Source organism: Coffea arabica, chromosome 4e, assembly GCF_036785885.1.
Source record: "Coffea arabica cultivar ET-39 chromosome 4e, Coffea Arabica ET-39 HiFi, whole genome shotgun sequence".
NCBI lineage: Eukaryota > Viridiplantae > Streptophyta > Magnoliopsida > Gentianales > Rubiaceae > Coffea > Coffea arabica.
This window is the reverse complement of record NC_092317.1, coordinates 42,254,210-42,269,225: the sequence shown is the minus strand read 5'-3', so window position 1 is coordinate 42,269,225 and position 15,016 is coordinate 42,254,210. Positions and strand designations below refer to the sequence as shown.

General features: G+C 36.0%; 2 protein-coding genes and 1 non-coding gene across 3 annotated transcripts; all 3 read left to right on the top strand.

Annotated features, from left to right (window-relative positions):
• The first annotated feature begins 1,476 nt into the window (after positions 1-1,476).
• LOC113741841 (heparanase-like protein 2) lies at positions 1,477-7,178 on the top strand. The gene is made up of 10 exons (XM_027269483.2): positions 1,477-1,695; positions 2,596-2,827; positions 2,952-2,988; positions 3,427-3,604; positions 3,729-3,877; positions 3,989-4,222; positions 4,837-5,026; positions 5,170-5,295; positions 5,545-5,641; positions 6,518-7,178. Exons 2-10 carry the CDS (start codon positions 2,618-2,620, stop codon positions 6,902-6,904), a joined length of 1,608 nt encoding a protein of 535 aa, XP_027125284.1. The 5' UTR covers positions 1,477-1,695; positions 2,596-2,617; the 3' UTR covers positions 6,905-7,178.
• A 3,471-nt stretch (positions 7,179-10,649) lies between these two features.
• On the top strand, positions 10,650-10,750 carry LOC113743074 (small nucleolar RNA Z122). The gene has a single exon (XR_003460964.1). It is a non-coding gene; the product is annotated as a small nucleolar RNA Z122 (small nucleolar RNA).
• A 637-nt stretch (positions 10,751-11,387) lies between these two features.
• Positions 11,388-14,601, top strand: LOC113740996 (cation/H(+) antiporter 4-like). Its single transcript, XM_072046634.1, has 4 exons — positions 11,388-11,470; positions 12,065-12,086; positions 12,143-13,168; positions 13,495-14,601. Exons 1-4 carry the CDS (start codon positions 11,388-11,390, stop codon positions 14,599-14,601), a joined length of 2,238 nt encoding a protein of 745 aa, XP_071902735.1.
• The last annotated feature ends 415 nt before the right edge of the window (positions 14,602-15,016 follow it).

Here is a 15,016-nt window from a genome sequence, read left to right as displayed (position 1 = left end):
GTTCCCTTTCAAGCAGTAATAAATCTAGGAAAATCCAGTCAAAACGTGAGACCCAATTCAAAAAATTTAGGAATTTAGCCAAGTGCGAAGTGTGCAAATTCTGAGCAAAATTGAGACCTGTTCGTGTGGATAAGGAAGCGCGAGGCGTTGGAACTTCAAGGATGGAGGAATCGGACAGCAAAATGCATGCAAGTCAATTGTAAGTTTGAAGAATGAGAAGTAGGCAGATCTAGTAAGTTCAAGTTCTTAAATGCTGAATATTCTATTGTTTAATTAATGTAATAATGGCTAGTGTTGATTTGTCGCACTTGTCTTGTTACACTGTAATAGTAGAATCCAATCAAATTTGGTGGGGCTAGTACTGATTTATTGGTTGATAAAAGGGGTTCATGTGGTCCCTGATTCATAAATTAAATTGGTCCTATTGGTCCCATATTTATCTAAAGGCAGACAGGGAAAATACATTACCATGTGGCTATAAATTAACAAATTATTATTGTCATTTTGTGAACAGTGAAAATACATGACTATATGTCTATAAATTAACAAATTATTATTCTCATTTTTTTAACAATAAAATAGGTGAAAATTTGGATATACTGTTTGGATTGCATTTTCCATCATTTTTCATGGAAAAATTATTGTAGCGATTTGATATATGTGAGGAAAAAAGGTGATAGGGAAATGTGATCACGGAAAACGACAATATTTTCCGACGAAAACAAGCAATCCAAACAAGGCCTAATCTCCACATATACTGCAGTGAGACGTATATTCAAGAGCAATTTTTTCAGGAGAGAGTTAGATTGAGTGGTACAGATGTAGGAGTGTAAGTGAGAGGTTCGAATTCGAGTCCTCTCACTTATACTTAAAAAAAAAAAAAAAAGAGCAATTTTTCCAATTTAAAACTTTACCTAATTTGATGGATCCACAAGTCCAATGGTCAGCCTCAACTGAAGTTATTACTTGCTCCAGCCGTCAAACCAAAGTATTAGCTATAATTGTCAAAAACACTAGAGAACATGAATTAAAAACTTAGACCAAAGACATCTGTCCTTTTCCTACTAAATCCCTTATTGTGGTCGCATTATTTTGTATATTTTCTTTAATTAGTCCAAATATATCTTGTGCAAACAATAACATAACTGTCGGTTCGCTTCCCTTCCCAATTCCTTTCTTTTCATTTATTTTTTCTATTAATTTATGTTGATTTGCATTACCTTTTTTCCAAAGCATAACTTTCAACCTAAGATAGCCACGAGATTTTGACCTCTGTAAGGCCACCACACAATATTGCTTACAGAAGAAATTTATTCTACCAAACCCCTGGAAGTAGAACTGGCCAGAAAGAAATGATAAAGATTTGAAAATAGAAATACCAAGAAACACCTCTTAAGAAAGAAATGATAGATTTTGACCTCTGATGCTGACACCTCATAACTCATAAGAGCCAGATATAGCTGAGTTTTTCTGATTATCGAAAAATAAGTAGAGAAAATTGAATACGTTTCCGACCCATTTCAGCTCACACATTTCTCTTGTGATTAAGTGGGACATTAGCATCCAAACCACATGAATAATGCCAGAAAAGTTCTGGTCTTTACTGGTGAAAAAGTACATTGCAACTTCTTGATTTACTCTGTCTAGGAGTTAAGCTTCAGCTTTCCTGTTGATGGTGGATTTGTGCTTCTTGGGGTGAGTTCTCATCTGGGTTCTGCTTAATTTGCTTAAATTTCAAGTGGGCCATGTTTGGGTCTTGGATCTTTTGATTTAATACAGTGAGGAAAGTCCAGAATTTTTGTTGTTTCTTGGATTTAAGTTGGCCTTATTTATTGCAAGAACTAAAGAATTGTATTGTCTTTATTGGTTTATTTCGGTTTCTTGTGATCTACTAGCTTTGCTTATAATCTTGGCTTAGGGTAAAAGTCTGAAAAACTAGCAACTGAATGGCAAACATCACAAACTTGTGTTAGATATGCAGACACAGTTAACCGCTCCTCTGTTTAAGCATATTCTGTGATACATGCTCTGTGTCTCTAAAATTTATACCTCATTTCAGCTTTTTGATTCGTGTTTATATATGGTAACTAGGCCTTAATGTTCTTCTGTAATCAACAAGTTATGTTCTTGAAGGTTTACCGTTATTGGAAGGGACCTGTTCTTATCTTTCCTGAAATTGGTTATTTTGAGTCGGTTTTACATAGAAATTTTTTATCTTTTCTTGGATGCAACTTACCATGATAGAAGTGAAAAGCATTTCTGTTACTTTCTTATGTTAAAGCTGTATCTTTGTTAGATCTATTTAATTAAAGCTGTATCTTTGTTAGATCTATTTAATTGGTAACTTTTTCTATGACATGTTAATGTTCTGCAAGCTTTAATCAAATTCCGGATTAGATACTGTAGCATTGCACACATCTTGTGCTGAACTATGTTATAGACAAAATGATAGTCTATTTATGACTAAGAACTTTGAAGGGCTACCAAGTTTCTTTTCTCATATTAATTTCTAAAAGTATTATTGAGATAACATGTTTGATAATATCATCTATTCAATTACGTGATTGTGTTTTTCTTACAATCAATTTTTCTCAGGTGAAGCTATTTTAGTGTACTAATGGGTTGGAGGACATCTGGTGTAATCTTTCTGGTATTTCTCCCCTCAATTTTGGCACAAAATATAGGAAATGCAGTACTGCTCATTGATTCAACAGCAAAATTTGCTGAGACAGATACTAATTACATATGTGCCACCATTGATTGGTGGCCTAAAGAGAAATGCAACTATAACCAGTGCCCATGGGGATCTTCATCTCTTCTAAATCTGGTAACGATTTCAACTTCTACAGATTATTGATATCTTTAACCTCCGCAGCACACAAATCGGGTGTAATTACTATTTACAAAAGACAGTTTGTGTCTGTTTACTGAAAGTGTTTTTGTCTTTTCAGGACTTGTCTCATCCTTTTCTCTCCAACGCCATTCAAGGTTGTCTTTCTCTGCTATAAGCTTGGTCATCTCCATTTTTTGTTCTTGTTATATTGATAGTAGTTTATCAAATTTTGATCAGAAAGCAAAATAGACCACTAATCTCTTCTTTTATCAAGATTTGGACTTTAATTAGTCAGTCCCAAAATAGCCCATCAAATGAGCATGAACTTTAAGCCCTGTACATTTTGAGCATTGGTTGGCGAAGATACTGTCAAATGCCTTCCATTTGATTTCTGTTGGAAAATTAGTTTCAAAAGTTCGTAGATGTATCAGAATTGTACCAATAGATGTCTGATGTGCTATTTTATACTTCAAATTGTCAAGTGACAAACTTCACATTGAGGATAGTTTGCTAGATTGGCTGTCTTTTGATTTTTTCCATGGTACTTCAAAAGCATTTGGTGATTGCTAAATTATCGATTGGTGTTTTAACAGCTTTCAAGAATTTAAGATTAAGACTTGGAGGTTCTTTGCAAGACCAAGTTCATTATGATGTTGGAAACATTTCTTGCACACCATTTGTGAAACAGAAGGATGGGTTGTTTGGATTTTCAAAGGGTTGCTTACATATGAAAAGGTGGGATGAGTTGAATAGCTTTTTCAAAAAGACAGGGTAAGATCTCATCTACAACTACATTTGAGTGTATGGCGGAAATTACTGAATTTCATTCTCATTATAAATGTATCCAACTATTTCAGAAATTCATCAAGTTCCTATTGGCATTATGTTGTTACAGAGCACTTGTGACCTTTGGCGTCAATGCACTATATGGGAGGCACAAGAATAGAAGGGGTGTTTGGCAAGGGGAATGGGATTCTAGCAATGCCCATGATTTTATTAAATACACAATCTCTAAGGGATACCATATAGATTCATGGGAATTTGGTATTCATTTCGATGACTACCTTTTCTTCATCTAATTGTATACTTAATTGTGTTTACTATATTCTAAACAAATAATAAACCTTATTGTTTCCTTATGTTTTGTTGTCGCAGGTAATGAGTTGAGTGGGAAGGGAGTTGGCGCCAGTGTTGATGCTGAACAGTATGGGAAAGATGTTTCTAATCTGAATTCTATCATCATTGAAGAGTACAAGAGTTTCCATCCTAGACCTTTTGTCTTAGCACCAGGGGGTTTCTTTGATAAGGACTGGTATTCTAGGCTCCTTCTAGTTTCAGGTCCTCAAGTTGTTGATGTCCTGACCCATCACATCTATAACCTGGGTGCAGGTAGGCAAGCATCATGAACATAGTGTAGAAATGATGATGATTTGACTGATATGATCTTTGTGTTAGCTTTCTCTGTTTTGTGGCACAAAAAGCTTAAGACATATTTGCTAATTTTTTTGTTGTAACAATTGCGATGACCATGATAACGAGCAGGGTGCTCATGCTCTGACAAGTTTAAGTTTGTTTCACTGGAATTGAGGAAAAGGAGAAAGACTAAGAAATAATATAAACATTATGATCATTATTTTCATAAGTTTGGATTTTTCCAGATTTCAAAGTGTGGAATATCCTAAAAACTTTCCAGTGAAACAAAGATTTCAATGCACGCAAGTCATTTTTTCTCTTTTGTTTAGCTTCTTAGTTTCCAATTATGGAAGAAACTTAGAAAGAAATGTTTATAGAGATCCCTTTTCAAATGGTGATGAAAAAGTTGAGTGGCATAATTGAAATACATAGAGTACATTGAAGCCTTTGGCTTTCTAATTAGAAGTGTTTGTTTTCTGTGCTTTAACTACTGAAAAAAGATCAACTAACTCTCAAGTATTACTTTATGATTGCATCATTATTTAACGGTTCCATGATACTGTGGGCCTTAAACTTCTTTTCTGTTTCAGGAGTTGACCACAATCTTATTAATAAAATCCTGAACCCGCACCACTTGAGTAAGATAGAGGCCACTTTTGGCAATCTTAGCAGAATCATCCAGACCGATGGTCCTTGGGCTTCTGCTTGGGTTGGTGAAGCTGGGGGAGCTTTTAACAATGGTGGTCGTCATGTTTCTGATACTTTCGTTAACAGCTTCTGGTATTCTTTCTTTTGCCACATCCTTGTTCTGTGACAGAGGCTAGTAAATTTTTTTCTTACATTTAAGATGCTTCCAGTAAATGTAGTATGATTCTGAAGCGTATGGATTTCCATCAACATTTTTGCCTACCTTTTTTATGCAGGTATTTGGATCAGCTCGGTTTGGCTGCTAAGTTTGACACTAAAGTGTATTGTAGGCAAACCTTAATTGGTGGAAACTATGCTCTCCTCGACACAACTACATATGTTCCAAATCCAGATTATTACAGGCAAGGACAATTACTTTTTCAAAAGCCAACAACTTAGTTAAGAACTGAATAACTTTAATGCAACTGATACTTTTGGTATTTGAATTGCTAACGTAAGATGGATCCATTTCGTGTTGATTGTTTTGTCCGCCTATTGCATATGTTGTGGGCTTCTATAAGGACCGGACTAATTTTTCAATTTTTTCTCGTTGCCCTTTAATTTCTTTTCTGCTAAGACTTCTTTTGCTGTATGTGGTTGGGTCTTTGCAGTGCATTGCTCTGGCATCAGCTTATGGGAAGTGGAGTTCTTTCTATTGACAGCAATGAACCATACTTGCGCTCTTATGCTCACTGTTCAAAACAAAAAGTAAGTTATGATTATTCATGAACTTGATAGGTGGAAGCATTCTTACGTCTTAAAGTGGATCTAGATCACTGATAAAGTTAAGCTGTCCATATTTCTGATTGTTGTTTTTGAGATGTAGTTGACCTTCTGCATTCTCAAAGGTTGCTTTTCCTTATTTTTGTTAAGTAGAAATCATACCTTTTATCCGATTTTACGGAAATTTTATATCTTTGTTTTGCCTTGCTTAATGAGCTTCAACCAAATTACATGTCTGTGTGTGGGCCTCTGTATGGTGTTTGATGAGCATGCTATCAGTTATGCGTGAAAAATAAGCTGCTACAATGCAATAGGTTGAAAAGTTCTTTCATATGAAGTTGCTGTATTCCTTGGAGAAACTTTTCTTCAATTAAGCTAGTGGTTTGGTTGGGGAAATCTAGTTTCAGCTATAGTATCTTGTTGGCATGCGTACATTTCTAGCTGTAGATGGAGTCAATGCTTGGCGTCCGATGTAGGCATCCACTGTTGTTATCTCCTTCCCTCTCTGCCTACAAATTATCAGAAAGATTTGCTTCAAAGTCATTCTCATTAAGTTTCTACTAGCAGAAAGAAAGTTCTTTCCTGGATTGCTATAAAATCCTTACACAAATGTGCTTGCTTGTTTTGAGCTGCTTCATTTGTGTACCTGATTCTGCAATCCCCCCTGGATAGTACCCCGTGAACTTCAAGAGCTATGGTCAACCAATTTGTATTTCTGAATCCTAAAGACACTGGTTGCCTCTACAAATTATGTACTAACAACATTGGTCCTATTCATTTGGGGTATTACTTCTGGTGACATCATTTTGAAAATTAATTGAACTTGTTCTCCTAACTAGCAATGCTTTTCTTTTGTTGCAGAAAGGAGTAACTTTACTCCTGATCAATTTAAGCAATGAAACTGCATTCAGTGTCGATGTTGAATCTGTCACACATACAGACTTGCCCGTAGAAGAAAAAAACAAGAAAAAGTCTTTTCTGCATAATCTTAAGAAGACTGTTTCCTGGGTTGGAAGTAAAGCAGCAGATGAAGATCTGTTCCGAGAAGAATACCACTTAACTCCCAAAGATGGAGATATTCAAAGCAAAACCATGCTGCTAAATGGAAAACCATTAAAACTTACTGATGGAGGAGGCATTCCAACTCTTGCTCCAGAATTTGTGGATCTAAATTCTCCTGTATTCATTGACCCTTTGTCCATCAAGTTCATCGTATTGCCCAATTTTGGTGCTCCAGGCTGTAGGTGAAGCTTCTTTACTCCCCAGCATCTGTTGGTGTAAGTCTTGCTGTATTTTTATGCTAGGAGAATCATTTTGGTTTATAGTGTATATGTGTTCTTGAAGCAGTTGTAGTGAATAAACCTGCAAATGTATATCAGGTGATCGCTAGTGAAAGTAATGCAAATGTTTGCGAGAAAAAAGGCGACTACCTCTGTGAATTTACCCTTGTAATCGAATGAATCCATATCTAGTGCTGTGTTAATATGCTAGAGAATTGGACATAGCCTGATGCTGGTTTCTATTCCTTGTGTTTCTCACTAATAGGTTGAGGGGACATCTTATTTGAGATTTGTTTGGTACATTCTACCAGTGATAATTTTTTGCATAAACAAGTCTAGAACAAGTTTCAAGAAACTCTATGATAACTGAAAAGTGAATCCTCAGTTGACATTGAAAATGTCGATACAATTTAGTACCCGAACTTTCAACTTGTAGGCAATGGACTCAAGAGCCCCCCTTAATTGCATGGATGTATACATTGTTTGCAGAGAGTAACGCGCAACATAAACTAAAATAGTATAAAAAGCTTCCTACAAATGATTATAATAGGAATGTAAGTTAACCGAACTACTCGACCAAAGCTCACAAATAGCTTGATCTATTTGACTCAATCTCGTGAGCAGCTTGATTTACTTGATTCAAGCTCGGTGTTGACCAAATTTGAATCGAGTTTAAACTACTTAAAAATTCTTACAAGTCGAGTTCGAAAATATATTTTTAAATTCATAACCTAGGTGAGCCTAATAGTGCGTGTGTGTATATATATGCATATTTTATATATTTTATATTTTTTTTATTGTGAAATGTCAATTGTATCCTTTGTTTAAATTATATGTAAAATATTAATTTTATTAGGTGAGATCGATTAGACTAGAATAAGTTCAATTAAACTTGATTAAGCTTGATTTAACTCGAATTCGAGTAAGATAAATTGAAGTTGAACTCTTCTAAAAGCTTTACAAACTCAAACTCGAGTCAAGTTTGAACTTGACTTCTAAAAGGTTGACGAACTTGATCCCAGTTATTTTAACTTGAGTCAAGATCGAGTAGTGCACTACTCAAACTTGGATCGATTTGAATACACCATTTGAAGCATGTTAAAGTTTTTCATAATTAACAATTAAATAAAAGGGGATTATGAGATTATTTTACATACATTGGATTTAGCTCTAGAGTTTTAAATTTAAGCTAAAACCCCTATATATAGTATCCCAAAAAAAGATTTTTTGTATTTAAGGTTATCATAAGGAAGGACAGAAAAAAAAAGGGATACTTTCAGGAACCTCCCCTAAGGTTCCTGACAATTTCACTACCCTCCCCCAAAGTTTTTAAAATATCACTTACCTCATTTATCAGTCAATTGTAGGCCTGTCAACGGTCCAAGTCTAGACCCAGACCCGGACCAGGACCAGATCCGTGAAATTATTGCGGGTACGGGTAGGGATTTAATTCCATTACCCAGACCTGGATCCGAATCCGTTTTGTCAAACAAAAAAAGGGGTCGGATACGGAATATAGTATTCCGGCCCGTATTAGACCCGGATCCGGATATAAATGGATTAATAATTTAAAATCTATATATTTATCAATATAATTTGATTAGGGTGATGTGTTTGAGTAAAGTCAATTTGATTTCTTTTCTTATTTTTTTTTTGTATTAGTTAGAAATTAGTTTACAAATATATTTTTTTTCTCATTTTTATTAGAAATTGTAAGTTTTGATAAATTTTTTCGGGTAGACCCGTCGGATCCGAATCCGGAACATAGAGTAAAAGACCCGTCGGGTAAACGGGTCGGATTCGGGTCCGGTATGTTATGCCGGGTCTGGGTCTGGAATAATGAATTCTGACTCGGACCCGCCCCATTGACAGGCCTAGTCAATTGGGGTCCAATGCTTACCTCATTGATGGTCAAATGACTTTATTACCCTTGCAACTTTGGAAATTTTACATAGTTATATGGAGAAACAATTGAGCCACTTGTATTGCCATAATTTGGAATGTAAAAAACTTGAAAATCTTGAATACTAAATTTCATAATGATAACCGTTAACATTTAATATTTTTTTCTAAATTTTAGTAGTTCTTGTAATTTCGTCCCCTTAAAAAAGATTAAAATTCTTATTGAGATATTATTATTTCATAAATTTTTCATAAGAATAACAAGATGAATACAAAAAGACATAAAAAAGGATAAATTGTTAATATATGTTTACAATTAGGTTTTATTAAGTAATGGATAAAGTGTAACTACACATAGTCTATTCTTTCCTTCTTTTTCAAAATATTTGTTTTTTTCTTTTCTTTGTATATGTGATCCCAACAAGATTGTTAAAATGATTTTCTCCACTTTGATTTACTTATTTTTCCATTAAAGCCATTTCTTTTCTATTCATGCAAACATTGCTTGAGAGTTGTTATTTTTTTGTTATAAATATTAAAAATTTCTTAGTAATCATGTGAAATATTGGACCTTGTAAGTGAAAGAAATAATTCACAAAAAATATTTTAGCATAGTTTATATATATTTTTTATTTATCGTGGCATTTTTTCTTGAAGAGACCATACTTTGTCTTATCCAATTCTTGTTCAAAATCTTCTAAATTCCACTAGTAAGAATTTAGGAATTCTATGTGTAAATACTGATTCAAAATTAATAAAATTTCCTCTCCAATTCTTTGATTTTGCGAGCCATTGTTACTGAATTCTACTAGGTTCATGCTAGTGTTGTAATTTGCCTCACTTACACTTTCTAACTATAGTTTTTATTTTCTATTCTTAACTAATATTCCCTTTTGATTCTAAGTCAACCAACTAGTAATAAGTTAAGGGCACTTTTGGTATGAAATATTCTTCTCACTCTTGAAATCATTTTTTTATTATTAATTGTTTTGAATTGAGCTAATTTGTTACAATAAAATTAGTTTTAAGGGAGTTTAATGATATTTTTAAAACTTTAGGAGAGGGCAGTAAAACTTTCAGAAACCTCAGGAGAGGTTTTTGAAATTATCCCAAAAAAAAAATTAAACGAATTGGAGTGGTGGATTTGCTGTAGCTAAAAAGAGAGCTGTCAGCATTCTCCTACTGGTCTATATAAGAGCCAACAATTTCAAATGGGAATTTCGCCATTTTCGTCCCTAAACTTTTACACTAAAATCAATTTCGTCCTTTATGATTTTTTTTAGCCAATTTAGTCCTTTGACTATTTTGAAGTCTCCAATGTAGGACTTTTGCGGCGGCAACACCACATTTTACATATTCTGTACAACCGACGAGGGGTATATTTGTCATTTAAATTAAATTCTTTAATTTAAATGGACTACTTCTTCTCCATGGAAATCTCATCCCATTCACCAGAAATTCACACAAACTCTCTCTCACACACACTCAATCATGAAACAAAATTCACAAGAAAAAAACAAAAAATCAAAAGCTGAGTAATATCGTACATCTACTTATTAGTGCCACTGACAATTGGGTTTGCAGGGGGAAGGGCACTGAAGAACCAGAGTGTTAGCGGCCAAGTTTTTAGAAACAAGACAAACTCATGGAGATCGGATTTCCACGCATTTTCTCTTTCCGCCCCCCGTTTTTGGTGGGTAGGGGGGGTGCGCTTCTCGCTTCTGCTTGAGCGGCTAATCTGGGATTTAAGTTTTATTGTGTTTGTTTTCTCTTTAACTTCATATTAATGTTGCATTGAAATAATGGGGCGGTTTGGGAAATGATGAGACTGTTAAACCATTTTTGTTCAGAGGCTCTATTAGATTATCTGGGTTGTGCTGAACAATCTTTTGCACATCAGTCTGATTCTGAACACCTTTAATATTTTGACTACTATTAAGGGAAAACAAATCAATTACTTTAACTTCCATTTGTTTTTTTTTTTAAATAGGGGTTTTATCTTATTTTTTTCTCTTTCTCCAATTTCAGCAGAAAATTTGCCATCTGGGCGTGCATGTTTTAGTAGTTACCCGTTTTGTTTCTTTTAGTTTCCCAGTTTTTTTGATAGTACCTTTTGCCAGTTCACTACACGTGAAAATGATTGGGTTGGAGTAGATTCTGTAATTGGTAGTCATACAGGGGTGAGAAGTATTCAGCCTCATTTTGATGTTAACTATCAATTTGACGTAAAGCAGAAAGTCTTCAATTTTCTCAGCGTGGACTGAAGAATATATAATATGTGTGTGTGAAGTGAGAGTTTGTGCGAATTTCGTGAATGGGATGAGATTCCCATTGGAGAAGAAGAACTATAGTCAAAGGTGCATTTAAATTAAAGAATTTAATTTAAAATGACAGTTATACCCATCATCGATTGTACAGAATATGTAAAATATGGTGTCGCCGCTGCAAAAGTCCTACATTGGAGACTTCAAAATAGTCGAAGGACTAAATTGGCTAAAAAATATCATAAAGGACGAAATTGGTTTTAGTGTAAAAATTTAGGGACGAAAATGGCGAAATTCCCATTTCAAATTGCTGGGACCTCCGTCCTTTGCTGCATATCCATGTTGCAGCTCCACCCTCCTTCTCATAGGTGATCAGCATTCTCCACCTCTCCCCTCTCCTCCCCTTCTCTCCTCCGTAGCACCACCGTCCCTTTTCAAAGGCGGAGGTGGAGGTGGTGGTGCCAATCGGCAGCAATACCACACAAAAATGTCTATCGTTATCCCCAAAACTACAAATTATACCTGGCCTCTTTTTGTGTGTGTAAGGGACCCTCCAAAGGTCAATTCGAATGGCTTCTTTTACCACTACAAACGCAGCAACCCTTTCATGTATTCCTTGCCCATTTTGGAGCTGCAAATTCTTCTCATATTTATGCTAACTCACCTCTTGCATTATGCCCTCAAGCGTCTTGGAATTCCCAAGATTGTCTCTGAAATTGGAGTATGTGCATTGCCTTTAACATCATTTTTTCAGATTTCCCGAGTTGCATCATTTTCCAGGTCTCCTGCCAAATTATTGCTGTTTGATCGTGGGATTTTCTTGTGTTCATTCTCTAAATTTCTTGGACTAATATTGCTATGAATGCATTGTTGTGGTTGAGATTTTTGTTTGGGACTTTGGGCTCATTTTGTTTAGGCAACCTTTTCTCATAGATCTTTTAACTGACATGTTATGGAAGCAGATATGAGATGACATTAGATTCTGTTTGTGGGGAAAACCATACACTAACTGAACATGATCTGTTATTTTTGTGGCATAGGCTGGCCTAATCCTTGGAAGTACATTTCTGGGGAGAGATGAAAGATTCCAGAAGTTTTTGTTTCCCGCCAAAAGCCAAGGAACTTTGGGTGCATTTACGTCGTTCGGTTACTTACTTTTCCAGTTTATGAGCGGAGTGAAAATGGACACTGGCATGATTAGAAAAACAGGACCAAAAGCGCTAGCAATTGGGGTTCTAAATTTAGTCGTGCCCTTGGTAGCTGGTGGAATCGCTATGTTAGCGAACAGAAGCTATAATCCTAATAATGCTTACATAGGAGATCAGATTAGAAGACAACGTAACCGCTATGGAATCTTGGTAGCTCAGTCCATGACAGCATTTCCAGTTATTGCTCTCCTTCTTAAGGATCTCAAAATCCTCAACACAGAGCTTGGCCGATTAGCAATGTCTTCTGGTCTCATCACTCACTTACTTCAAGTGGCAATTACATCAGTCAACACAATATGGTTTTCCAATCTTAAAAATAAGCAGGACTACAATCAAACTCTAGATTCATTCCTTTGCATGGCTCTTGTCATCTTGATTATCTTTATCATCCGGCCAGCCCTTCTGTGGGTAGTCCAACAGACACCTAAAGGCAGGCCTGTAAATGATTTGTACATCTTCTTCGTTATCCTTCTTTGCTTTGTCTCTGGTGTTTTCTCTTATTATCTGGATGTAGGAGTGCTGTTTGGGCCCTTCATTGTTGGATTGGCTATACCTGAGGGGCCGCCTTTAGGATCTGCTTTGGTCGACAAGCTTGATACCTTTTCTTCAGGTGTGCTTTTGCCTACATTCATCACTCTGGTAACCCTGAGAACAAGTCTATCTGCACTGGCAATAAACAAATCCAGTATCGTGTCCATCGTACTCATGGTCGTCCCTTTCGCATCAAAGATTATAGTATGCTCCCTGGTTGCAAGATATTGCAAAATGCCCTTGAATGATTCAATAGCACTCGGTCTAATCATGAGCATAAAAGGGGTTGTGGATTTGGCTACGTACAGCTTCATAAGGGACCAAGGGGTAAGTTGGTTCCTTTTCTTCTTTATCAAATGAACAGGCAGGGTGTAGGATATCAGAATAGGAGACTTAGAAAGGTAATGTTGGCTTCAAATCCAGCATCCAATCCTGTTTTTGATAGTACCTCGTAAGGGACTTGTGTTGCACACCTGTCACAACACAAACAAAAGTATGACAGATGTTACAACGCCACAAATTAACACTTGAAATTTAGAAAAACAAGTTATCAGAAGGCAGCTTGAAAGTACAAATATCAAATCTAATTCCACCTTGTGCTTGTAACGATTACAGTCACTGATGATTTTTCCTGTATAAATTATGTCATGCAGATTATCGATCAAACGACCTTTGCTTTGTTGGTTATTTCAACAGCAGCCATAGCCATGTTTGTTCCTTCTATGGTACAATTGCTTTATGATCCTAGCAGAAAATATGCAAGCTACCAGAAAAGGAACATCATGCACTCAAGACATGGAGGTAAGCTACCAATACTTGCATGCATTCACTCATCAGACAACATTGTGGCTACCATAAAGCTACTTGATGCCTCTACTCCCACGGTAGAAAACCCCATTGTGGTCCATGCCCTTCACTTAATTGAGCTACGTGGTCGAGCCTCGCCAATCTTCATATCCCACCAAGTTCACAAGAGAACAGATATTTCTTACTCTGAAAATGTTATACATGCTTTTAAGCAATTTGAGAGAAACAACTGGGGATCCGTGGCTGTCCAAGCCTTCACGGCAATCTCTCCACGCAACCTAATGCACGAGGATATATGCACGCTTGCCCTTGATGTCCTTGCTTCCCTGATTATAGTCCCTTTCCACCGAAAATGGGGCATTGATGGATCAGTTGAATCTGAAGATCAATGTTTAAGGATGGTAAATCGCAATGTTCTCGACAGGGCTCCTTGCTCAGTAGGAATTCTCGTTGACAGAGGACATCTTGGACGTTCTGGCTCAATGACATTATCCGTGAAAGCACACTTTGTCGCTGTGATCTTTCTTGGAGGAAAGGATGATCAGGAAGCACTGACACTGGCAAAGCGTATGACCAGGAATGAGAATGTTAACCTCACCGTCATGAGATACATCTCTAAGGGTCGTGACGGTTCCGACATGGAGGATGACATGAATGACATGAAGGTGCTGTATGATTTTAAGCAAAACAGAGTTGGTCAAGGCAATGTTACTTACATTGAAAAGGTAGTAAATGATTGCCCTGAATTGGTACAGCTAGTCCGATCCATGGCTGATCAATATGATCTTATTCTAGTGGGAAGAAGGTATAATAAAGAGTCTACATTGACAAGAGGACTTGAGGAATGGAGTGAAGTTCCAGAGATAGGAGTCATTGGTGACTTGCTAGCTTCAAGTGATGTCAGACGCAGGGCTTCTGTTCTTGTTGTGCAACAGCAATTGACAACATATTAGCGCAGATGTTTCTGATTTCTTCGCTTTATGTTTCTGGGATAATTGTTTCTTGTTTTTCCTGTGAGGTGAAATAATGGGGGGGGTTGAGAGGGGAAGGTGATAGTATCATACAGAGATAAATTTGTGAATGTTTCTAAAAATTTAATTGAGCATGAATTTACCTTAATAATATATACACCTGATCATCAGTGTATATAAAATTTATTCATTTTAATATCATACAAAGATAAATTTGTGAATGTTTCTGAAAAGTTTATTAAACATGAATTTTAATAGATTTTTGAGATTTTCTGATTCTTTCCTATGTCTCGCATAAGATTACCAAAGATATCATGCATTTGCGATTAGATTATTCAGTATTGCCTTCAAACAATATCCTCTGTCAGCACCAATTTGTTTGAATTCATTGTACAAT